The 27,623-nt window shown below is 31.3% G+C and overlaps 3 protein-coding genes across 3 annotated transcripts; 1 reads left to right on the top strand and 2 right to left on the bottom strand.

Annotated features, from left to right (window-relative positions):
- Window positions 1–1,596: 1,596 nt before the first annotated feature.
- LOC129946800 (uncharacterized) lies at window positions 1,597–2,224 on the bottom strand. The gene is made up of 2 exons (XM_056057132.1): window positions 2,054–2,224; window positions 1,597–1,988 (listed from the first exon to the last, which is right to left on the bottom strand). The coding sequence occupies exons 1-2, from the start codon at window positions 2,066–2,068 to the stop codon at window positions 1,659–1,661; spliced, it is 345 nt and encodes a 114-aa protein (XP_055913107.1). The 5' UTR covers window positions 2,069–2,224; the 3' UTR covers window positions 1,597–1,658.
- Window positions 2,225–9,248: 7,024 nt separating this feature from the next.
- Window positions 9,249–10,080, bottom strand: LOC129946795 (cuticle protein-like). The gene has a single exon (XM_056057128.1). The coding sequence runs from the start codon at window positions 10,021–10,023 to the stop codon at window positions 9,388–9,390; it is 636 nt and encodes a 211-aa protein (XP_055913103.1). The 5' UTR covers window positions 10,024–10,080; the 3' UTR covers window positions 9,249–9,387.
- Window positions 10,081–10,283: 203 nt separating this feature from the next.
- On the top strand, window positions 10,284–11,043 carry LOC129946796 (cuticle protein-like). The gene has a single exon (XM_056057129.1). It carries the CDS (start codon window positions 10,352–10,354, stop codon window positions 10,985–10,987), a length of 636 nt encoding a protein of 211 aa, XP_055913104.1. The 5' UTR covers window positions 10,284–10,351; the 3' UTR covers window positions 10,988–11,043.
- Window positions 11,044–27,623: the final 16,580 nt, after the last annotated feature.

Genomic DNA, 27,623 nt, shown 5'->3' with positions numbered 1-27,623 from the left:
TAAAGGCTGTTGTTTTCGGCTAAGAAAGCAATTGAGTAGCTAAGTCCTCTTTCGAAGTCATCCCCGTTCTGCTATGCGGTGCAGAGCATAGCCTATGACCAAAGAGGAGAAGCACCTTGGGTCGTTTCGAGAGGAAAGATCTTCAGGTGATCTACGGGCCCGTATGCATCGAAGGGGAGTGGAGGAGAAAATGGAACGACGAGCTGTACAGCAAAGTAGACTTTGCCAGAAGGGTAAAAGTCCAACGACTAGGATATCTGGGTCACTAGAGCGCATAGAAACCAATACTCAACCGGAAAGTCTTCGAATGAACACCCACAGGACAGCACAGTAGAGGAAGACCGCGGATCAGGTGGCGCGCACAAGTGGAAGGTGACCTCACCCAACTTGGAGCACGAAACTGGAGACATATAGCTAGGGACCGAGCTAGATGGAGAAGTTTGTTGGGTGAGGCCCTAGTTAAGTAAGTAAGTAATTAAATTGGAAAGAAACATAATATTTATTTCTTACGGAATCAAATACTCAACTAAACAAAAATATAAATTAATATTTCCCGCGTCCATATTTATTTTTGGAAAAACAAATTGAAGAGTGGGTCAAAATTAAACTTTCGTTTAATTTTCTGTAACAAGAATCTGCTTTATTTTTTTTATTGATCTAGGAAAAAATGTAATTTGCTTTTTAATTTACTTTTTTGAGTAGAAAGTCAACTTAAAGATGTTCAAAAACATTCTTATAGCGAATCGAAATGGGCTGAAATTTGATTTTGAATAGTTTGTATTACATTAGAGTCAATAAACAAAAATATAAGCATTGGTAAATTGTTCGAATATTTAAAAAAAATCTGTTTTAAGGAACATTTTTTTAAATATTAAACACTATCTTTTTTATTTTTTCTTATTTGGTTAATTTTGCAAAAGAATATTTTAAACATTATATTTGGATCTTAAACTTATAAAAAACAATACTGAAAATAGACTATTGACCGAAGAATGTTGAGGTTGTCAAAATTTTGACCTAAATTTGAATCCCATTAAATGCGACTGTGATAAAAATTGTGAACAACAAAATGGACCCAACATTTTTATAAGTATGTATGGGCCTGGAGCTAAATTAATTAAGCTCTTTCGAATGCCCTTGTAACTAAGGTTTAAAAACTCCAATTTTTCAAAGCTTCAACAGCAAGTTAGTATTTTTGTCATACGACCATTGTGAACAAAATTACGTTTGCTATCTGCCTTTTGCGGAATAAATTTTGATCGAAAAATGAGTAGAAGAAAATGTAAGCAAGAATATTTATTGAAATAACTGAGTTTTCAATATTTAAAATTTTATTTAAAAAATAGAAAAATTTTCAAGTGAAATCAATTATGTGAAGAAAAATTACCGTAAGGGCTTATACCGTTAATTTCTTTTTGTGCCTCTATTTTATATCCAAATTTTTTCAACAATATTTAATTTTTGTGAACTCATCATTTTTTGATAGTTCTTGAAAATTTCAAAGACATTCTTAATTCTTTTTGATCCATTGGACTTATTTCGTCGCTAATTTTACAATCACTGATATTTTTGATTCCACAAAAGAAACACAAACACTTTTTGATTTTTTACATAATTCACTTTATTTTATTTAAAAAAATTGAAGAAAAATGTAAAATCTACCACTGGTTCCAACCTCCTCCGTATGCTGATGCAGTCCTAAAACCACCATACCCACTTCCCCAACCATTGTAGTACGGTGAGGATACTATTTCTGATGGTACTGCATAAGAGTTCAACACTGGCACTGGGACGTGTTCAACAATTGGTCTTAAATACGGACGCTTCTCGTGTACAATAGTTTGACTTTGATGAGATACCGCTGTCGGAATAGAATGCAACGTATGTCCAACTACCTGGGGTTCCAATGCGTATCCATATGGAACGACAGAAGTGTGCAAGTAGCTAGGACGAGCTAATGCTAAGGTCACAGTTGTTAAAACAAGGATCTAAAAGGATGATGGAGTCTTATATTTTTTTTGGTCAAACTTATTAAAAGCAAATGAAAACTCACAATAATTCTTAACATTTTTTAAACACTTCTTTACACTGTTTCTTTGGTAATCCACAATTCGAAACTGTGCCAAAACTTGCCACCACTAACCTCTTTTATAAAGATCTTACCACCATCTCAGGGGGATTCAAAACTTTTCCTCATGGATTCTTTCAAACAATTGGACAATAACTCAGTGGACTTAAGCCGACTCTTAAAAACGAATGAGAAACAAACAAAAATATAAACAATTCGCAAAATGTTGCGATTTTCCCGTAGCCTTGCGTTGTTCTTATAGTCTAAAGGTATGTTCCAACAAGACATTAGGGGCTTTGGCTTTGGTTTTGTATCGCATGACGATATGATGGACTTTATCGACCTAAACGCTTCCAAATCACAATTTGACTAAAATTAACATAAATGTCTGGTTTTTGAAATAGAGACTCGTTCCTATTGTGGTATTGGACCGTGACAGCGACCAACAAGCTATAGTACCTTTATATATATAACCGACACGTAGATAGTTTTCATCTTAAAACAAGCAAATTACGTCATAGGGAGGGTAGTGTATAGGAACATATGACTCTATCTGTGTTTGAATCTGAACCTCATTGCATAAAATGATGAAGTTAATTATTTTTCCTCATCATAATGTGGTCGTAAATACGTAAGAACGCTAAACTTTTGGATGTAGTATTATGTTAGATTTGTTTTAGTTCCGCTTTGGTCAACAATATTTTTTGTTATCACATGAATAAATGTTGAGTTGAAATTTACCCACTCTTAAACATGCAGCGTTAAGCGATTGGCTTGATATAAGTCATGCATATAATTTGAATTTAAGGAATGCTTGACTTTAGTAATGATTAGTCTTTGTGTGTTAATGTATGGACTTACATTTGTAATTTTATCATTTTATTATTTGTGGGTTGCTAACAAAAATTCTGTAATGCGAAAGTATGCAGCTTCAAAAAGTTTCCTTCAATAAATCAGTAGTGGCACGAGCTGTGGGACATGTCTTTCTGAAACCACCACTCTTGCACATGATGGTTGTAAAAAGTGGTAAAAGTGAAGTTCAAATCGAATATTTTGAGAATAGACGAAAGTATTGATTTCATTCTATGCAAAATATTTGTTGTTAACGTAAGATAAATTCTCCAATTCAAATCAGTTGGATGTTTCATTAACTTCTCATAGGAAATTATTGTACTCGGTCCGATCAGTCGAATTGAAAATGTTGACATTCTTTTCATCCGTAAAGATATCGACTTCAAATGTCAAATGCTATTGACATTTACACCACACTCTTCAACAATGCACTTAATAATGCATATTATCCAGTGCATTGGAAGACCGCTGTGGTTCATCCTCTCCCGAAAAAGGGAAAGGACAACTCCAACCCGCCAAATCTTCGGTCGATAAGTCTTCTTCCGATCATTAATAGGAAGTGGGCTGCGGACAAAAAAATAATTCCGGATAAACAGCTCGGGTTCAAGGCGGGTCATGACACAATTCATGCTGCGTCTAAACTCGTTTCTGATATCCAATGGAATAAATCAAAACAACAATGCACAGGTGCTGTTCTGGTTGATTTGGAAAAGGCCTTTGACACCGTATGGTTAGAGCGTCTTTACCTAAAACTGAGCAGGCTTGGCATAAGCAAGCTATTGTTGTATATACTTTATGATATGCTTAACGGTAGAAAGTTTGTTGTCAAAAGTGGCAATGTAACATTCTTAATTAAAAATGGTCTTCAACAGGGAGCGGTGAATTCGCCGATTCTCTTCAGCATTTACAATAGCGATCTGATAGGTAGTCTTACAAAGGTAATTGCGTACGCCGACGATCTAATTGCATATAGAACGCCCCGAAAGATTGAGGTTATTAGAATTCTCTTGCAGCGTGATTTCGAAAAGAATCAGCGACATTGCGATGACTGGAAACTGAAAATAAATGTCCAGAAGTCGGAGACAATTCTGTTCCGGACTCCGTTGGCTAGGGCCACGAGGGTAACGTGCAAGAATTGGAGCAAGATGGTCATCGTTGATCTTCACGGTCAGCCATTAGCGAATAAAAGTGTAGTGAAGTACCTCGGTATCTGGTTAGATCAGTATTTATATTTCGACAGACATATAAATGCTGCTCTGACCAGGGCCAGAGGAGCCTTCGCTCTGACGAAACGGCTGATTTTTAGCAGTCGGCTTGACCCCAGAGTGAAGGTAATTTGCTACATGGCCCTCATACGGCCAATGATCGTTTATGGTTGTCCTGTGTGGTTCAACGTTGCCCCTTCCCAGATGCTGTACCGGCTTATATCGAACAGCCGAATCTTCTTATGTGCATTACTATTCCAACGAGGTCCTATACAACGGGGCTCGAATCAACAGAATTGACAATTTCGTGATAAAACTCGTTCGAGGTCACATTGCAAAAGCTATGACTTCGACCAACAATTTAATTTTCGGGGCGTTCTATCCGAATGACGAGTATTTTAAAAGTGCACGCTTGAGCGACTTCATTCCACTAGAGGCATTCCTCTTTCTAGACAGATGCGGTCTGATACAGGATAGATTGGCAGTTCCATTATTCTACCACGTTAGACGAATAACCGTGGATAGGCGACTCCTGTACAATTTTGGACGTCATGGCACAAATTGGAGCATAGCTCTTTCGGTTCAGTAGGGCTGTGTCCGAACGGGACCGAAATGATAGGGTGAAGCAGGAGAACCAGTTTTGGTGGCTTCAATCGGCACTTGATAGTGGGCAGTCGGGATGGGGTTTTAAGCCTTGGCCGGCTTACATACTTTTTTTTTATAGTTTTAGGGTTTAGTTTTAAGTAGAATAGGCATGGTGGCACACAAAAAAGTACAAAAAAAAAAATTAAAATAAAAAAAACAAAAAAAAAATGGAAAAAAAAGTATATAATAAAAAATAAAAAAAAAAACATAAAAAGACAGTAAAATATAAGAACAAAAAACGTTAGATTTGCTGCTGTGGTTGTTCTAGTTTTAAGTAGTTTATAGGTAGAATAGGTGGTTTCAGTTAGCTTTAAGTTTTATTTAAGGACCTTATTTTAAGTAGTTTTAAGTAAAAATAAAAAGAGATATTAATATTAGTTTTTTTTTTTAATTTAAAATAAATACTAAAATAAATAAAATTTAAATAAAGTAAAATAGATCTTAGGGCCGAAAGGCATTAGTAGTTAGTGTTATAGTTTAACTTAGAGTGTCCGCATGGGACCATTAAGTTAGTTGTAAGTTATGGATAATTAGGCTAGTTTTATGAATTTTTGTCTAGCTTTAAGATAGGTTTAAAAATGAATTAACAAAAATATATTTAAAAAAAAGTGCGATGGACTGTCATGCGAGAGGTCTTGGGTTCGATCCCTGACTATGCCACCTACAGTTTTTTCACGGGTACTGCCTCTTGTGAGGAACTGACAAATTCTCTAAGAGTAATTCTTGTCATGAAAAGTGCTTTCTCAAATTTGCCGTTCGGATTCGGCTTAAAACTGTAGGTCACTTGTATTCCTGAAAACAGTACTCGCAAACAGGAATGGTTAAGAGTTGTCAGTCACTAGGCTCTAGTTCTCAAACGGACTGTTGCGCCACCCAATTTAATTTAATTGAATGTTGTTTTTTTACTATAGCGATTTAAAAACTAGGTACAAATTTTGGTTAATTAAAAATTTCGCAGGAAGCAATAACGCAAGAGACTTGAGTGATATTTTATATCGTCGTCGTTCTATGAAAATTCCCTAAGTCCATTATCCTCAAAAATGAAATAAATGCATTAAGTTTATGCAAATGACAAAATTTATATTTTTTCAAAACTCCCTAAGTTTAACGATGCACCATTTTTAAATTATAAAGAATTAAAACTCCCAAAATCTATTAATTTGCATATTGATTACTTTTAATGCAAATATCTCAAAACACAAAAAATGGACTTAGGGAGTTTTAATAGATCGACGACGATATTATATGTTGTAAAGTGATATCAAAGAAACATATTTTAGGAAAAAAATCCGATTAATGTTTTTTTATGAATCAAAAAAATTAAAAAAATATTTGTCACCTCGAATATTTGAGCAACAACAAATAATTGTATCTCCAAAATGTGTTTGTGCAACGAAGAAAAACGGTTTTAACAGATGCGTATCGCTTTTAAAAAATCTCGAAAAAAAAGTTTTTAAATCCCGACTTCCAAGATGCCGTTTTTTTTTAAATCCGACAGTCCCGTTTTTGTTTACAAAATACATTTGTTAAACTAAATAACAACAGGCTAAAATTTATTAACTTCCCATAAGAAGGCAAAAAAGACTCTCAAGAAAATTGCGTGGGTGTTTTTTTTTAACATAGCAATTTAGAAAAAAGGTGAACATTTTAAATAAATATCTAACGAACCAATAACGCTTGAGGCTTGAATTAAATTTTGTATAATTTATTGTAACGTGATACCAAACAAGTAATTTTTTTGAAAAAATCCAATTGTCCAAATTGTCACGTCAAAATTTTTACGAATAAAAAATGATTTTATCTCCAAAACAGTTTTGTGCAACGAAAAATAACGTTTCTTAACACCTTTTTCTTACAATAAATAAAAACTTAAAAGAAAATTTAAAAAAAGTTGGTAAAAATTGATGTTTGACAAAAATATCTTTTCAAACATTTGAGATTATGGTTTCCAACCAATTTTATTTTATAAGAAATATTGCATTGACAGTTTTTTACAAAAAAATAAAAAACAAAATAAAATACATATTCGACTCAAATATCTTTTTAAAAATTTTGAGATATTGGATTTAAATTACTTTTATTTTTTAAACATTATATTGTTGTCAACATTAAGTAAAATATTGAGTAAAATCTAATTGACAGTTTTTTTTACAAAAAATAAAAACCTACAAAACACATTACTCAAACTTGGTAAAAATGGATTTTTCACTCAAATACCTTTTCAAATCTCTGAGAAATTGGCTTTAAACTACTTTTATCTATTAAAAAATATTGTTGTCAATATTGACTTTATTTTGAGAAAAATCGAATCTACAGTTTTTTTTTTACAAAAAATAAAAACTTAAAAGAAAATTTAACAAAAGATCGTAAAAATTGATTATCGATTTAAATATCTTTTCGAAAATTTGAGATTTTGGTTTCCCACTTATTTTATTTTATAAGAAATATTGTTTTCAACATTTACAAAGAATAAAAACCTAAACAAAATACATATTCGACTCAAATTTCTTTTAAAAACTTTCAGAAATTGACTTTAAACTACTTGTTGTCAACATTTTTAAAAATTTTGATAAAAATATTATTAACAGTTTTTTTTACAAAAACTAAAAACATAATACTAAAACTTGGTAAAAATTTACTTTCGACTCAAATAGCTTTTCAAAAATTAAAAAAATTATTTTCTTTAAACTTTTTTATTTCACAGAAAATATTTGTTCAATATTTAGTAGTTTTTGTATCAAATCCAACAGTCCGTTTTTTCATAAAAAATTAAATCTACAAAAAGTAGAACCCAAATTTGGTAAAAATTGATGTTCGGTTCTTGATATCTCTCAAATTAATTTTATGCGTCCAAATTATAGAAATTTAAGAAATGCTACTAAAATTAATAAAAACTTGTTTTCGACTAAAAATGTATTTAACAAAACTAGATTTTGAAATAAGACTTTTACATTATATGAAAAATATAGTTGGTAATTTTTATATTTTTAAGAATACTTCAACTGACAACTTAAAAAAAAACACGAAAACCTACAATTCTTTTAAGCAAGACAAATCACCAGACGGGATGGGAAGTTATCAGTGTGGGTCGCATTCCAGCTTCTTTTTATAACAAATAGAAACTTTCAAAAAACGTTGCCAAAATTGATGACAAATTTTTCGACTAAAAATACAGATATGGAAATCAAACTTATTTTATCATATGCAAAATATTTTTTGCTTACTTTTAGTTAAATTTTTTAGAAAAATTCAATTGACAACTTTTTTTTACAAAACACCTACAAAAATTACAAAAAACTGGTAAGAGAACATAGAATGATATTGATTTCAAATAATCATATCTTATCTTCTCACAAAAATTTGTTAAAGTAGATATTAATATTTTGTTAAAGCATTGAAAAAATCCAAAGATGGGCATGGATTGAAAATTATCAGGGTGTATCCCAGCCTCTTTTTTATTGCGTTTATATCAACCAAAAGTAAGTTTCATTGTGAAACAAAATTTTGGTCGAAGAGTATTTTGAAATGAACCATGATTTTCGAAAAAAAATTTGTTCAATTTGGAAGCGTTGTTCAAAGTGATAGCGTATTCATGATAATGTGTCTATCTCAACTGAAAATAAGCCACTTAACAACTGACAAAATGGCTGCCATATAAAATAGTATTGCCAATTTAAAGTTCTATAACTCTAAAAAAAAGTCTTAACATTATTGTTTCAAAATCTTGCTGATACGAAAAACTATAAAAAGCGCCCAGCATCTTTGTGTAATTTCCGTATTGGTCGTTTAGGAGGTTGAAGGTCTTATCAATTTCGTTCTACCACTTTTCTGTCAGATTATTCAATTTTTGAAAATAACACTTAGGAACTCAATCTTCTCTAAACGTCTTAATTGATTGATCATATATTTGATCTTTCTACGCCACAAAGAAACTTATGTTAAAAATAATGTTTGTGGTCACTTATTTTAGTTGCAAATCAGGTACAAATGGTTTGCCTGCCTTTTTAAAACTAACGACATAAAACATTTGGAATTGTAATAGTCGGAGCATTTGACCTCTTGCGCTAATTTAAATGAAACCCAAATGAAAACAAAAACCACATCAAGTATTTCCGGCAAATAAAAAATCTCTGGAATGTTGTTTCATACATAAACCAAATTTGTTACAAATCTTGGTGCTAATTTTCAAATTATTCGACTATTAAAAAGGTAAATTAAGTGTCGGAAATACAATGAAGGTAGGTTGGTACCAGAAGTGCGGTTAATTCTTCCTTCTTTTTTTATTTGGTTTTAACTTAAACCACAAACAAATTACCACTTAGTGTTCCTAACATAGAAATACAAAGAAATATACCCTGAAGCAAGAATCACCATCATTAAAGTTCATTTAATTTTTATGATCTTGTTATTTAAGTAAGTGTAACTCCACACCTTAATTTCTTTGAACCAAAACAAAAATTGTTGAAATAAACCAAACAAATTGTTTGTAAACATTTTATTTTAGTTTGTTGTAAAAGACGTTAACAGGCGAGTCATGGCCAAACAAAATAAATAAACTTACATTTTTTCAACAAAGTTTAAATTTTATTTCATCGAAATAAAAACATTTTAGACTTCTTACAAAGCAGCATAAGGCAAGTAGTCTGGATGGTATTGTGGAGCAGGGATGACATACTGGACTCTTGGTTGACTGGCATATACAAGTGGATAGTTGTTATAACCGATGCGTAAGTATTCCTGATTTAGGGCATTAATGTGTTGAGCACGAGCTGCAGCAACCTCTGGAGTGTATTGTACTTGGACGGGAAGTTGTCCAACGATTGGTTGGGGAAGGACATTAAGTCCACGAAGAGCTCGTTGGTATGCTTCCAAGTGTTCAGCTCTAGCTGCCTTTACTTCGGGTGTATCATCAATTGGAGCACTTGCTGGAACTACTTCGATGTTACCACGATTCTGTAGAGGTTCTGGAGCTTGAGGGATATTCGATCCAGAAGCCACAAATCCATTGTGCTTATCAGCTGTGTAAATGACTGTCTGAACTTCTCCATTGGCATCAACGTAACGATATGCTCCTCGGACAACTCCTTCAGCCGAACGTTCTTCCTGTCGAGCTAGACGACCGTCATTGAAACCAAAACGATATGCTCCATTTTCGTTACTCGTGGAAAAATCGTTCTCCCTTAATTTAAGGGAAATATCGGCTGAACATACAGCAATTGAAGCAACAAATAAAATTGCAGTAAAAGTCTTCATGATAGTTTGCAGAAAAGTAGGAACTGTGTTAATGGAAGAAGATTAATTGACTGATGACATTTTGAGAATTTAGCGAGGTTTTATAGTTGAAAATACTTCCCATACTGCAATGAAAACTTGTGCCAAAAAATGCAGGTAAGTTTTGAACGTTACAATCAACCAGTTTCTAAACTAGAAGTTTTCCTAATTACTTAACAAGTATTTCCAAATCATTAATAGAATTTCAAACTATAAAAGGTCAGTGGGCCATCTAAATGTCATCAGTCGAACAATCTTCTTCAATTTACACAGTTCTTAATATTCTCGAAATTTCTAAATTCTAAAAATCATGAAGACTTTCACAGCTATTTTCTTTGTTTCTGCAGTTGTTTTATGTTCAGCTGACATTTCACTCAAGCTTCGAGAGAATGATTTCTCTACCAGTAACGAACAAGGTGCTTATCACTTTGGTTTCAATGACGGTCGTCTAGCTCGACAGGAAGAACGTTCGGCTGAAGGAGTTGTCCGAGGAGCATATCGTTACGTTGATGCCAATGGAGAAGTTCAAACAGTCAGTTACACAGCTGATAAGCACAATGGATTTGTGGCTTCCGGATCGAACATCCCTCAAGCTCCAGAAACTGTACAGAATGTTGGTAGCATTGAAATAGCTCCAGCAAGTGTTCCAATTGATGATACACCAGAGGTCAAGGTAGCTAGAGCTGAACACTTGGAAGCATACCAAAGAGCTCTTCGTGGTCTTAATGTCCTACCTCAACCCATCGTTGGACAACTTCCCGTCCAAGTACAGTACACTCCAGAGGTTGCTGCAGCTCGTGCTCAACACATCAATACCCTGAATCAGGAGTACTTACGCATCGGTTATAACAACTACCCAAATGTCTACATCAGTCAACCAAGTGCCCAGTATGTCATCCCTGGTCCACAATACCATCCAGACTACTTGCCTTATGCTGCTTTGTAAGAAACTTATATTTTACGATTTTTTAAATAAATAAAAAACGTTGTTACCAATTTTGAGATTTTCTTTATCTTTAACACTTACGCGTAGAAGATCTGTCCTTTGAAGGGCCTATTTAAATAACCTCTTATCTTTGACACTATACTGTTGGTTTTGCCACCACCATTGGTTTCGTTAACAATTTTTTGCAAACCATTTTTTGCAATTTCTATTTAAAACATTTGTGTTATTTTGCTCAAACATCACAATGTATATCTTTTACTAAAATCCAACTTGATTTTGCATATGTTCAATTCAGTGGTGACAGAACTACATTATATTTTCCTAAGAAACCAAAACAATGAAAAAATGTAATCGTAAGTCGATCGGAAAACAATAATCGTGCCATTTATGGTTGAGTTGTGACCTTTGGGAGCACAATGCACGATTGATTCGAGACCGCGCATATGGTGCTAAAAGTCTAAAGAAAAAGTAGTTGCCACAAAACACATGAAATGCAACTTAAACAGATGTCTTATAATTTTATATTTTTCAACGTTATAAAAGAAAGAAAAATGCAAAACTATAAAGAATATCTTAGACTTAAAGCCAAAAGGTTGCTAATTGGTGATTTGAAAGCTATTTAACTTTGCAAACAATGGATTAATACTACCATCCGTGATATGTGTGTTTTGTGTGTCTCCATAATAATATAAAACAGATTATGTTAATTTTTAAGGTTTTATAAAGAGATTAATAGTTTATTGTTATATTTATAGTTTATGACGACAACGCATAAGATAAAGAAAAAATGTATAACTTAATATATTTTATATTCGTAAGAAGATAAACTATTTGTATGGTAAACGGGCGATTTAGATAAGAACTAATAGAGACATAAAATATTAAATTTATTCACTTTTATAATTTATTACTAGTTTAGGACCAAAAACCATTACTTCCGGAAAATAACTAAGCTACAAATCATCAAAAACCGACAGAAAATAAACGAATATTTGTAGGCCTATTTAATCTTTAAAGTTTGCATAAATTCAAGATCGTAGGTTTATATGTGTAGAAATTATTCAAATCAAGAACTAAATGGTTGTATAACTTAAAAAATGTTAATTGTTTTTAAGATATAAGTACGTACAATTTATTTTTAATAATTTATAAGAAAACAGAAGCTTAAGTTTTAAATATAATTTGATAAAACATAATTCTTTAGCTTTAAACTTTGCTGAAAAGATGATTTGATTTTATGTGGATGGATATTCAATGTTTTTTACCAATACATATATTAAAAAGTGTTGGTAAACATTTAATTCCTTAAATTTATTTGTTCTCAAAAGCTGGCTCTGATTAATTCTTGTAGCACACGTGGGTGCATACGTTACATTTCTGTCTACGAATTTTCTCAAAAACGAACCAAATAAAATTATTAAATTTTCTGTTAACATTTTTTTCTTAGCTTGGCTTGGGTATAGAACCGTTTTCAGCTTTCCATAGGAAGTTATTGTAATTGGTAAGATTCGTCTAATTGAAAATTTTGACTCACGTTTCAAGTTCCCAAGAGTCGAAATAAAAGATTTTTAGAAAGATGTCTATGCGTGCGTGTTTACGAAGTTTTTTTTACGTCGTCCATAACTGAAGAACTAGTAAAGATATCGACTTCAAATAAATGTTGTTATACAGATTATAATGCAGAAAGGACTCTCAAACAAATTGAGTGACTGGTTTTTTTTTACCACAGAAAATTAAAACAAAAAAAAATTGTAAGTTATATATTATAACGTGATACCAAGCTATTATATTTTTGAAAAAAAAATCCAATCAACGTTCTTTATTAATTAAAAAAAAAAAAACTGACTAAAAATAATTGTCACCTCGAATATTTTATTAACCGAAAATGATTTAATCTCCGAAGTAATTTTGTGCAATAAAAAAATAACGTTTTTGACATCAGGTATAATTTTCAAAAAAATCAAATTGATAGTTTTCTTACAAAAAATAAAAACCTAAAAAATCAATGCTAAAACTTGTTAAAAATTTATTTTCAACTCGAATTCCTTTTCAAAAATTAAAAATATTGGCTTTAAACTAGTTTTATCTCACAGATAACATTGTTTTCGACTTTCAGTAATTTCTTTTATAAGAATCCAAAAATCGTTTTCTTCATAAAAATAAATCTTCGCAAATTTGGTAAAAATTGATGTTCGGTTCTCGATACCACGTGAACAATAGAAGATATTGACTTCAAATTAGTTTCATTCATCCAATTTGTATTTGTTTATACAAGAAATACAAACTTTTTAGAAATGCTACTAAAATTGGTAAAAATTGGTTTTCGACTAAGAAACTCGTTAGCAAAAATAGATTTTGAAATCAAAGTATTTCATTATGCAAAATATTGATATTCAACTGACAACTTTTTTAACGACAGACGAGATGGGAAGTTATCAGTGTGGGTCGCATCTCAGCCTCTTTTTTTTTTGATTGCACTTGCCCTTTATTTAGTCTAAGCTTTGCTTAACAAAGTCCTCGATTTTATGTTTGATTTTAATATTTTTATCAAACTCATGTTATGAATGCTTAGTCCTTACATTTGTTTGTTTGAAAAACGCTGGCCCTGACTAATGCTTGAAGTATAAAGTTTTTGTAGATTTCACATATGTTTTTAATTACTGAACTCAATTTAAGAAAATGTTTTGGTCATATTGATAATAACCGATCTACGTTGGTATGTAGGTGCTTTTCATTTTAGATCTTATAGCAGTACTTGGTAATTGTAATTTTACTATATATAATAATTTTAGTTATTGTTTTCTAAATAGTCCTGTGATTTTAAACAGAAAACATTTTTTATTTCTACCGAAGTTAATTCAAACTACATACATAGGTGCGAAAAATTTGTTAAGAGACCACAGTAACACTGCTAATATGCTTGTAAAGCTTCTTAATAAAATAGAAACAGATTGCAAGGCGTTTTAATATGTTTTGTAATTTTATTGGCTAGCTCCTGAAAGTATACTCTAAGGAAGTAACTTGAAATTGTTGAACAATCAAATGGTTTGGATCTTAACTAATGCTTGACGTTGTTGAAAAATATGGTTCGTTCATTAATTGAATTTCTTTTCTCATTTGCACACGAAACTTGCTAAGAACTTTAAGGTCTAGCTTTGAATTTATATTTTAAATTGATAAGCTTTATAGAGAAACGATTTGATTATCGTAACTATATATTTTTAAAGGAAGATTCATTTATTGATTGTCAGGAAATCAGTAATATCTTTGAACATTTCTCCAACTTCTCTTAATTGTACTAAAATCAAATCTTCATATGCTTACTTTTAAACAATTAATTTTAAAAGGTGTTAAATTGCCTATCACAATTAAAAACAGATATCAAATTTTCACTTAAAAGTTTTGGTTGTACCTGATTTTTGGAAAACATGATGAAACAATGAAAATATAGAGCACATTTTTTTTCCAAAAACAATATTCTTAAGTTCCAAATGTGAGTGTTGTAAAAAAACCATTATTAAAAATCGTATACTTGAAAATCTCAAGTTATTCTCAAAATATTTGTTCTGGTATATTAAAAGTTAAACAAAAAAAATAGTGTGCACCAAAATTAGGTTCGAAAAGACTCATAGCTTAAATCAACTTCTACAATGATTACTCAAAGAATTCAGCACAAAGAATTTTGAAATTAAAGATAAATTTAAAAATACAAATTCGAAACATTATCTGAAATGAACTTCACAGTACAGATATTCATTATTTTTAAAAACTTTACAAAATTTTCAAATGGTTCAGAAAATAAATAGAATTAAAACATTGCGAAACGATAAAGTAAAAATTAAGTTTTGAGGATAACTTGAGATTTTTGAGGTCTACGAACGTTTTGAAACTTTTATATTTTCGTAACACAATTTTATTTTTCATTTGTACAGTTTTGTATTGACAATATGTTAATTGCACATTTATTAAAAATGTTTTAATATGTTTTGTTTTGAGATTCAAGCTTTAAATATTTTAAGAACGAAAGAACAAAAAATCAATCAAACAAACAATTATATTATTCAAAACTTACTTATTTTTAATCAAACATGACCTTACGATGGTGGAGAAGTCGAAAAAAGTAGTCCCTTAATTCGGTTGTCTGTATGTCCATGCCCTTACGGTCCAAACGATTGGGTCAGTTGAGTTCCAACTTAGAAATGAAGGTTTTAAGCCTTTTTTAATTTTTCTTTAAAAAAATTGCAGTAGTCCCCAAACATTTATTGGCCAAAGAACGAAATTTAGAATTTTCCCACAAACGAGTTAGATTTTTACTAAATTTTCTTATTTTTTTTTAATTATGTTTTTCTTCTTCAATAACAAAAATTGTATTGGTCCAGAAGGGAAGAATCTTTATTTTGTTTTTAAGTTTTCTTAACAATTAAGCAACCGATTTCGTTCATTTTCTGCAAGCTCTCATACTTTTTTCAATTATATTTGATAATCAAAAATTAGATTATTTTAATGTTTTGATTAAAAAAAAATATTAATCATTTTTTTAAAATTGATATCTTGAAAATGGACCATTATTTTTTAACGAAATTGAGATTTAAAACGTGTTTGCATTAGCTTTTAACTAAAATTGAAAATGTTATATTTAAAAAAATATTTAAAAAGACTCTAAATATTTTCAAATAAAAGATTTGTCAATTGAAGATATTCTCTTCAAACCTTTTTTATTTCACAGAAAATATTGGTTTCGATATTCAGTAGTTTTTTATAAAAATCCAAAAGTCCGTTTTTTCATAAAAAAAATAAAATCTACAAGAAATAGTACGGAAATTTGGTAAAAATTGATGTTCGGTTCTTGATATCTCTCAAATTTATTTCATTCATCCAATTTATAAAAAATTTAGAAATGCACTAAAATTGGTAAAAATTTGTTTTCGAATAAAAATCTATTCAACGAAACTAAATTTTCAAACTAAACTGTTTCTTGATATGAAAAATAATATTGTTGGTAATTTTAAGAATAATTCAAATGCCAACTTTTTTAACCCAACACAAAAACCGACAAACTTAGTTATCAGTGTGGGTCGCATCCCAGCCTCTTTTTAAATTTTAAAATACAGTCAATATTTGTAAACAAAGTATTGAGATACATGAGCAATTTCGTGTGACCCAATCGAGCATTTTTATTTATTTTTAGAGCTTATGTATGTAAGTCATTTGGAGTTCTACAAGCACAGTCGCAAAATGTTAAAGATTAAGTAAATTATTAAAGCCATTTACTTAGTTATGTTAGTTAAAATAGCAAAATGACTCCTATTCATTTAACTTCATTAATACATAAATAACGTTTAAATTTCGATATTTCAAATTCATAGGTTTGTTCCAAATCCTATTTATAAAACTATACAAAATATGTTGTTCTAAATTGTTCATAAACTCATGTAATTAGTTCCAAACTAATGTATGATTGGGTTTTTAAAAAACATCGCAAACGGCAGTAAACTAATCATTGGATTCCATTAGTGTCCACTCACACACGCAACGATTTATTTTACCATACATCCCCATAAACACCGAAAGTGCTGCCAAAAGTGTATTGACATGGAAACAAATTTGTTCGCCCAACCTCTAACAAACTAAAAATAATAATTATTATAATCTCCAGCTTTTTTGCCCCGAAACATAAAGCGCAGCACTAAACCAGCTTTTATAGATATATTATTCCAAAGATCTTTTATTTTGTTTTTCATTACGTTAGTTAGTGACTTTAAGACAGCCGACAGGTGTTGCTGTTAGAGTCTATACGGACTTTGATAAACTGTTTGATTCGAACGAGTTTAACCGCCTTCGTCATAAATCACCAGCGGCAACAATGGGTGGAAGGTGGATACTGGATACGTGTTCGGCTTCGGATTAACTGTATAAATTCAGTGAAGTATAGTATAATTATCACCAACATAGGTAGATACACTAAGTTTGGTAGCCTCTGGGCAAAAATCATTTCTCACGATCACCACACCATCATCGTCACAGCATCATTTATCTGAGTCATGTCATGTGAGAAAGAAAATGTGTGTCTATAAATGTAGCTGCGATGCTTTGGATATTTTAATCAGAATATTAATTTGGACAATTTAAGCTGGATTAAGATCCTCTGGGCATTTTATAATATCTATCAAATGTGAATACGTAAAAAGTGCGTTTAGTAGAAGTAGTTTGAGAGATAAAGTTGCAAAAAACATATTTACATTTATTGATAGTTGCAGTTTAAAGTTGAATTTTGTGTTGAGTAAATTTTGATTGAAATAAATTTTAGCTATTAGAAAAACTGGAAATCTGTAATTTTATATCCCTGACTGTAAGAATAAAATTAACTTTAGGAAATTGAATGGAATGGAGTAACTATTCGTAGGCGCTGCAGCAAATTGAGGAATTATTGCCGAAGGGTAATCATTCGAATACGAATTGGATGCATTCAGAACTAGTTTTTGAAAAAAAAACAGGCTTAATGTTTTTTCCGTCACTATTTAATAGTTAAAAAGATTATATTCTTTAATTTTTGTTCGTAAACAGCTAAAGCCTACAGCCTAGGCGTCATTTAGCGTCATTAGCAGAAAAAGGCAAAGTGAAAAAGTGAATGTTGCTTTTCCTTAGCCAAAGAAAAGCGAAAGTGCGTTTGCTTAAATCATGTTAGGTTCATTATAAATATATTAATAGCAAATAAAAGTGTTATGTAATTTCATAGAATTTAAAATACTTAACTTAATTGCTAGAAATTTGTGAAGAAATAGATTTAATTTCTATTAAATTATATTTGGTTAGATTTGTTGGACAACCGACGAAAGGAATTTATGAGCGGAAGAAATTCCGTTACAATGGACATTATTATTTTTATATTCACACACTTAAAGCATCAGTAGTAACAAATTTGTATAATTTTTAAAACCTACCTTAAACAAACGCATAAAGTTGTTTTTGCTATCATAATAAGGACTCTATATAACGTTCAGTCATAAAAGAGATGTTACGATTTAAACTTTGTCTTCAATACAGTTTTTAATTTTAAGGCACAATTTTGTGCATCTCATTGAAATAAACTCTTTATTAAAAGCTCGAAATTCATAAAATTTTATACAAATAATAAAAGAATGCTTATTTAAAATAGTTATGAAACTAAAGCTAAATGAAAGTGAATAACTTTTGGGCTGATAAGAATGTTGAATTCAACAAATATAACTTATTGTTGTTTTTGTTTTTTTGAGAAATTATTTGAAACTAATAAGAATATGACACAAAACTTTAGAGAAAAATTGGTGGAGAGCATAATGTATGTATATGTTTCATACACCTACTTAAAAGTGACCTTTGAGGTGAGCCCTTTTCATGAATATTTTAAGAGTGGTTAAATTTTAAGTACTGATGTTACATGTAAACCATCTCTAAAAGTCAATATTTTTCTATATTTTATATGATATTTCTCAATTTCAGACTAACTTAATTTGAACCGTAAAAAGACACACAATCGAGCAACGCTTTAAAGTTATTTAGGCTTATTATGAAAATGGGCGTTCAAATAGATGCATATCGTACAATTCGTGATTTTTTCGGTCAATTAATTCGTATAAATGTGAGTACAATTAAAAAATCGTGCTAAAATTTGAGGAAACCAGATCAGTAGTAGATTTTAAAATGATGAACACTTTATATTAAGACTTGCAATTACACTTCCACAAGGTGCAATTGACAAAAGAACTAAAGCCTCTTGACCATTTAAACAGTCATCATTGGTTAAAATGGTGGCAAGGGATGTCAAAAATGTATGATCAATTTCCGCAGAAAGTCATCTTCAGTAATAAAGCACATTTTCAACTCAATGAATTCGTCAATAAGCTTAAATACCGCATTAGGGCGAATGATAATCCAAAATTGATTTTTGAAAAACACCCTTGTAGATATTTTTGTTTGTTTTCGTACGAACTCCCTTGAATTAAAAACTATAGTATTGCGTTAATGGTAATAACCCCATTATATTTTTAATTATTTAATATTTATATATGAAAACAAAATTTTTATTTTACTTCTTTAAACTTTGTTTGCCAAAAGTATTTTTTTTAACTGAGGACTAGACTAAGAATCGGAAATTCAGCCATTTTCCACTAAAGCAGAACAAATTAATCAACTTTTTACTAACGAACGATCCACGATTTATTAATAATTTAACGACATTTTCAAAAACAACTAAAATGCATGTTTCACACAATTTAGAAATTGGAAAAAACTTTGGTAATGCTTTAAATAATGTTCATAAATTTTGTTTCTAAGAAAAATACAAATATTTAAGTTCTCCAAAAGAAACCATGAATAAGAGATCGTCAAATTGAAATTAAGTTGCCTTTAAATTATTGAAACTCGCCCTTAACTCGTCTAATAAAAAACTCGTAATTCGCAAACAATTTCGAACTCAAGCCGTTGGTAGAAAAGACGAAAAAGTGGGTCCTTTGATTTAGTCCGTATGTCTGTCTGTTCTGGCCCTTACATCTGAAAGCCTGGTGTCTTTGAGTTCAAGCTGGGCAAATAAGGTTTTAAGCGCATTACCATTTTTTAATACCAAAAATATATTGATGTTTGTTTAAAAAAAAACTCGATATCGCTGAAGGGGGTATAAGCACTAAATAACTGCATACCAAAAATATTTTATATGTAAAAGTCAATTAAAAAAAACGCTCTACTGATTTTTAAATGGCATTTAAATCTTTGAGAAAAAATTATTACATTATACATTTTTAAATCTTAAAATAAAATAAATATTTTTAAACAGACTTTTTGGAAGACACAGTTGTGCATTTTATTTGTTTCAAAATTTATTTTCTGTTGAATACAAAAACTGTTAAGATCTTACAAAATTAAATAAATCTACTTTTTGTTGTGAATTTGCTTTGGATTTTCTAGAACTGAGATTTAAATACGACTTTCAATAATATAAACGTTCCAAAAACAGCAAAAGTGACACTTCTGTTGAACTAATGGCCAATTGAAAATCATCATGAACATTTCATGTCTATTGATATAAAGGTTTCGAATCTCTTGAGATTTGAAGTTAAAATAGATTCTGAAAGTGTAATTTGTGAGTTTTTTCCCAACTTATTTGCTTACCTAAATTTGTTTTTATATAATTGTTAGAGAAATTATGTACTTAAATGCACCCATTTCCTTAAATTTAAGAACCAAACATTTTTTTCTCTACAATTTTTAAGTTTTTTTGAGTCCCTTAAAATCAAAATATATTCCAGCATCTACGAGCAAGAAAGCTGATAGTGATAGTAATAATTAGACTCCCGAAAATTAAATTCTCTCTCATTTTCAGGATTTTGAATTTTTCTAACGTTTTTCCCAATAATAGAAATGGAAATAAGAAAAATTTTTATTATTTTTGAAAAAACGCTACGTTTCAAAACAATTTCTTACATTTCTGCGTGAAATGTACCAAAATACCTCTAAATTCTTAAATATGTCATATTTAGTAAACTGTTGGAATCTTGAAATTTTTGCACATGTAGGAAATTGTCCAAATTTTCTGGACAAAAGTGTTCTAAAATAATTTTATAAGTAAAATTGTCATTTTCATTGCCCTTGAAATGTGTAATTGTTAGGTTAAGTTGCACATTATTTTATATAAATTTTGTCAGTCTCATTCACAGAACATTAAAGAACACCCCCCGGATCCGCTCTTGGGTGTACGTCGATAAGCAAGCAACAATTCAAGTGCTAAAGGATAAGATAATTCGTCAAATTAACGGAATAGAATTTCAGTTATGGGGTGGATATTTTGTTCCATACACTATTGAACTATACTAATGTTATCACACTAAAAATAAACGACAGTATTTTTTTTAATAATCAATGCTTTATTCAAATCAACACCTGGCCTTAAAATTTAATTCCCAAATTAATAAACTTTCGAACTATTTGATGACAAAATAATTGTATTTATATCCAATGAAAGTCTTTAACATTCGGCAAGAATTTACATCGAGTAGTGTGAGACCCTTACAGAACTAAATGAGAGAAGCATAATTCTATTCCTTGAAATGCTTTCAAAACCACATTCGTTTCAATGTACTCGGTCTACCGTGGAATGTTAATATCTAAATCAACATTGATGGTTCGGAATTGTTGTTCAGTCTTCTATTATTTTGCTGAGCCATTTCATTAGCAGTTTTTTGAAAACTTTTGCCATAATTGGAATAATCAATATTGTTCTAAAAAACTTTACTTCTGTAGGTGGCTTAGGTACAAGAATGGCTTTACAATGACTGAAGAAATCAAATTACTCGTAATAATCTTTTTGTACCTCATCTCCTGCTAAATTATTTTACTGTAGTCCAGATTTTTGGGCACGTTAACAAAACTGTTAAAAAATTAAAAACTAACCTTTCCACCTAAGTTCATCTTTCTCGGAATTTTTGAATGGAATGTCTAACTTGTTAAATTCACTACAAAACCAAATTTTACAAATTATAGATATAGAATTAAAAAAATTGTTAACTCACGTTGTCCTTAGGCTAAAGTATATTTTAATCTCTTCAACGTTTTAATGGAAATCATTTCTTTAAAAAACAGTTTTTTTTTAACGTTTCTAAGATGAGTTAATATGTATATTAAGAATGTGACAATAACTCTTAAGTAATCAAAATTTAATTATATTTTTCGGAGATTATTTAATGAAAATGTATTCAAAAATTAAAGGTCTTCAACAAAGTCGTATATTATATTTGTCTCATCCATTCCATGGAAAAATGGACAAACAACAAAACACTTTAAGACAAATCAATAGTTACAACTCAATTTCAACAAAAAGTGTTTGATTTACGTCCGATTGCCTCTGACAGATTAATAACAACGATTATAATGCGTGTATCAGTTTTCAAAACAATAAATAAAAATATCTCTAACAATATTATAGCCATAAGACTTAAATATGCCGCCAAGCTATGTATCAAATCGATTCTATAGCTTTTGTGTAACCAATGCTGCAGGTGCATTTTAAAACCACTCACAGAGTCTCTTCATATCTTTGAAAAAATAATGGAAGGGAGTTTCAATAAATTGATCACAGGAAATTGGTCAATTCAGAAAAATCTTTAACGCTGATGACATTATTGTGTTCTTCCATAGCTTACGATGCCATAAGCTATTTACCTACCGGATGTTGTCTATTAATTAAGACGTTCTCGTTCTTGAAATACGAAGTGAGAAATAAGTATCAAGTGTTCAAATGCATTGAAATTGCCTGCAGAATGAATTGAAAACAAATAAAAAGCTTTTAAAATTAAATTTAAAGTTCGTTATTTTGGTGCCGATGTTTGTAGAATAATACAAAAAATAAAAACATTAATTTAAGAATTAATCTCGATCTGATTAAATAAATATCCAAGGCCAGTTTTTGTTTCACTTTACTTTGTTTTACTTTTAAGTAGTTTAATTTAAGTACCCATGTTAATTGAGTATATGGTGGAGTATAGTTGAAATGAAAACAACAACAAATGCATACAACTTTCGGAACTGCCAAGGAAATTAGATCAACCAGCTCAGATAATGATTGTTCAATTAAATTGAACTTTAATGATTATAGGCTGATTCATTCTCCCATCAAGCAAACACCATGCGTCGCGTCACGTCGACCACCTGTCAAGCAATTTACATGGCCTACTGCAGATGAGGTATGTCTGTAGATATACATATGTTTCTATCTCAAATTGCCTTGATGCATAGTTTTCTTAAAAAAGAGATACCTGAACATAAAATTGAAAATAATTGTTGCGCTATTATTGTCATGGATGCAGAGATTGGGAGTATAATAATAATGGGGTGTTCTTTGACATCGTGTTAACACCAAGAATTATAATACTATGTTATTATAATTGTCAACATTGATATTAATGGTTACAACTAAAATTATGTTATGGATAAGTGTTTTTTAGACGAGCTTATAGAGTTTAAAAAAGAATATAAACACATGTGTATGCTTTAATGTTGTGTCCAAGAATTTAAATTTATGACAATTGACCTCACATAGTCCCACAAAAATTGTCCAGCAATGAAAGTATTATTTAGGTATGGCCGGCTTCATTTTTGAAGAAATATGGACCTTAATTTTTGAAAACCCATATTGCATCATGTTTCTGCCTATAAACATACCAAACAGTGGCTTTTTTGGATATGACGGCTTGTAGATTATGACCCCTCTAAATACGACAATGCTGGACAAAATTTTCTCGCAAAATCGGGATCGTTCACAGATCATGCTACGCGCTTTGACTTCAATTTTTGAACAATTTTCCAAAAAGTCTTTGGTGAGCACTGTATGACGTTACTGAGGATGCGCTATCCCATGAAGTAAACGTGCTTGCTCGAATTATTATCGGCTCTGCTGACGATTATCTCCACCGAATATTGGACTCTGTGCGCGATGCGTTGTCGCCTGTACCGAACCATTGTTTTGGTTATAAATTTAAACGATTAACAAGCGCTGTTGACGTGTAAGTCTATTTATTATGAAATGTCAAATTAAGCTGAGTATCAAACATCAGAAGTGTAGGACCCATACTATGATGGTTAGTGCGTTGGACTGTCATACCAGAGGTCTTGGGTTCGATTCCTGCCTATGCCAATCTAAGGTTTTGTTCACGGTTACTGCCTCTTTCGAGAAATTGACAAACTCTCCAAAAGTAAATCGTGTCATTAAAAGTGCCGTTCGGATTTGAGTTAAAACTGTAGGTCCCCTCCATTTTCGGCAACATTACTCGCACACAAAATGGTTAAGAGTTTCAAGTTTTTACCTTAATCATATAAAAACGGTAAAAGAGCTGAGAGCTTGTACATACAAAAATACTTGAAACCGGGCCATCGGAAAATTTTAAAGAGGCTGGGATGCGATCCACACTGATAACTTCCCATCCCGTCTGTTGATTTGTGTTGCTTAAAGGTTTGTAGGTTTTCGCGTTGGGTTAAAAAAAAAACTATCAATTAGATTTTTCTCAAAACTTTACTGAATGTTGCCAAAGATATTTTTTAAAACATAAAATTAGTTTAAAGCTAATATCTCAAAGTTTTGAAAATATATTTGAGTCGAAAATCAATTTCTAAAAATTTTGCATACTATTTTTTGTAGATTTTAATTTTGTATGAAAAAACTGACTGTTGGATTTTTATAAAAATATACTAAACCAATATTGTTAATTTTTAAAAAGATATTTGAGTCGAAAGTAAATGTTTACTAAGTTTTAGTATTGGTTATAACATACAACTAGTTTAAAGCCAATATCTTAAAGTCTTGAAAGTCAATTTTTACCAACTTTAAATAATGTTTTTCTATTATCTATTAATAAAGATATTTGAGTTGTCTATTCGTTTTTTCTCAAAATTTTACCGAATGTTAAAAATAATATATCATAAAAGATAAGATAAACCACAGTCATTGCTGGGGATATACAAGGACCACTTCTGCAGACTGTATAACGGCGACGCACGAAGAACCGATTTCGCTGTCTGGCAGGATGATCCATTCAACATAGACGACGAAAGCCAACAATCCTATCCTCCCGACTTAGATGAAGTAAAGATTGCCATATCTAAACTGAAGTCTAATAAAGCCGCTGGAGCGGATGGCTTGAATGCCGAGCCCTTTAAAGTTGGTTAATAAGTTGGAGATAAGTTGGTTAGGAGCATGCACCAATTTATCTGTAGGATATGGTCCGAAGAAAGCATGCCCGATGAATGGAACCTCAGTATTGTTTGGCCGAACCTAAAAAAAGGAGACCCTCTAGACTGCACAAACTATATAGGCATCTGTCTACTTAACATCGCTTACAAAATCTTCTCTGCCGTAATATGTGAACTTCTAAAGCCCATCGTCCACAACCTGATAGGTCCTTATTAGTGTAGTTTTAGACCAGGATAGTCCACAGTTGATCAAATATTCACATTACGGCAGATCCTGGAAAAAACCCAAGAACACCAAATTGACACCCACCATCTTTTCATTGATTTCAAGGCCGCATATGACAGCATATAAAGGGACGAGCTGTATAAGGCTATGTCTAGTTTTTGCATCCCTGCCAAACTCGTCCGTTCGTGCAGGATGACGATGGAAAATTCACGGTGCTCCATAAAGGTTGGAAACAACTTAACAGAAACTTTCGTTGTCAAAAAAGGTTTAAGACAAGGTGATGCGCTGTCATGTAATTTTTTTTTAACATTGTGCTTGAAAGAATAGTGCAGAGCTCCCACATGGACACTAGAGGCACTATCTTTCAAAAGTCTGTCCAAATAGTAGCATTTGTTGATGATATTAACATAATCGGAAGTACTCAGCGTGATGTCAATGGGTCTTTTGTGAGTATTGACAGACTATGACCAAATTGGATGAAAGCACCTTGGGTCGGTTCTAGAAAAAAGTTCTTCGTGTGATCTACGGTCCCGTATGTATCGAAGGGGAGCGGAGGATTAGATGCAACGACGAGCTGTACGAGCTGTACAGCGACGACGTAGACTTACCCCTAAGGATAAAAGTCTAACAACTAAGATATCTGGGTCACGTAGAGTGCATGGAAACCTTCTTTGACCCGGAAATTCTTCGAATCCACACCCACATCAAAGCGCAGTAAAGGAGGACCGCTGATCAGGTGGCGCACACAAGTGGAAAGTGACCTCACCCAACTTGGAGCGCGAAACTTGAGACATCTAGCTAGAGACCGAGTTAGATGGAGAAGCTTGTTGAGGCCCTAGTTCACACAGGACTGTAGCGCCACCTTAAGTAGGTAAGTAAGTAAAAGATAATATAAATTGGAAGCCATAATCTTAAATTTTTGAAAAGATATTTAAGTCGAAAATAAATTTTTACTAACTTTGAGTAATGTTTTTTATAAAAAAATCTGTCATCTCGATTTTTCTCAAAATCTTACCAGATGTTAAAAACATTATTTTTCGTTTCACAAAATTGTTTTGGAGGTAAAATCGTTTTTCGTTCGTAAATTTTTCGAGGTAAATAATATTTTTTTAGTTCGAGCGCTATTTAGGGTTAAACAAAATGTTTACCTTTTTTTTTTAAACTGCTATTGTAAAAAAAAAAACCAACCCAATTTTCTTGAGAGCCCGTATGTGTACGTACACACGCACGCACAGACAACTTTCTAAAAATCTTTTATTTTGACCATAAACGGCGAGAAATGTCAACATTTTCAATTCGACAAATGGGACCCATTACAATAACTTCCTATGGGAAGTCAAAAAGATTCTTTACTGCAAGTCTATTTTACGTGATCATAATTAGGGTAAATTTTCACCTTAAAAGGAAATCATAATGTAATTGAATTTCTCATTGCACTAAAACAATTTATTTTGTATTTATTTTAACCAACCTAAGTATAAAGGAGTGATACGAACATGCAAAACCAATCCCCCATCTATAATCCAAAGGCTTTAATGCACAACTTACCTACAAATTATATCTCCACCCACTTTACTTTAATCAGTTCCCGACTTAGTTGTGTACTTAATTTACCTAAAGCTGCACGCAAACAACATGCAATAAACCATCATCACCTTACCGCCAGCAGCTATAAATTTTACCTTCGAACTCGATTTATGTTCGTCTTGATGCAGCCAATGTTTCGATACACAAAATATCAAAAACACATACAGCTACTTTTAGTACAAGTACCTCTGTACTTCCTTTCAATCTGTCATTATTTTCCTGCTTTGTTAGATCTTACAACTTGACTTAGTAATATAGGTACCTTACCTACTTTGTGGCGGGGAAAAATATAAAGAAAGGTGTGTCCTCCACTGTTATCTTTCGTGCAGAAAACACACCTGAACTACATATGTCTTTTATGTTCATTGTTTTAACGTTCAGTAGGTAACTAGGGTAGTGAATTTTTTAAAGGATAGTTATATTGTATTTTTGAAAAAAAGTTGCACTTCTTGTTTGTGGAAAAAAAAAGTTTTTCTACTGCTTTTCTTTAAAAAATTGAAAATCCCCTCTTATTATTCAATTAGCTTACAAGTGGCATTCGTTTTAAAAAGCCTAAGTGTCCTGGATAACAGCCCTTAATAAATCTCTCAATTTTGTATTTTGATTCATAAAACCTTAAACATGCAACCCAACGTTGCTTTATAGATTTGGTTGAATCATTCATCTAGTTAATCTACCAAATGGATTAAGTAGGCAGAGTAGATCACGACTTACGACGACTTTAAAACTGATTTACCTCTAAAAACACAACTTAAAGCAAGCAAAATAACAATTCTTTTCCCAAGTGATTTTGCGAGCTACGTCAATCTTTAAAGTCTGTATAAACTGATCCAATGATATCACAATTGACAACCATAATTATCACAAGATTTGGAGAGATAATAATCAGATATATCTATATCGGTTCACTTAAAAGTCCCACTTGCGTTCATGTCATGTTGAGACTTTGATTGAAATCTCCAGTCGTCAAATAATAAAACACCAACTCTTTCGTAACACTTAAGTACAAAACTATATACAAAAACAGAACAACATTTTAATTCCTTTACATGCGGTAAAGTGTTAAGATATTTAATTCGTTATTGTAACAAAAATATCTTGAACTACAAG

This window comes from Eupeodes corollae, chromosome 2 (genome assembly GCF_945859685.1).
Source record: "Eupeodes corollae chromosome 2, idEupCoro1.1, whole genome shotgun sequence".
Lineage (NCBI taxonomy): Eukaryota > Metazoa > Arthropoda > Insecta > Diptera > Syrphidae > Eupeodes > Eupeodes corollae.
The sequence above is the reverse complement of the archived record's forward strand: the minus strand, read 5'-3'. Positions and strand labels throughout refer to the sequence as shown.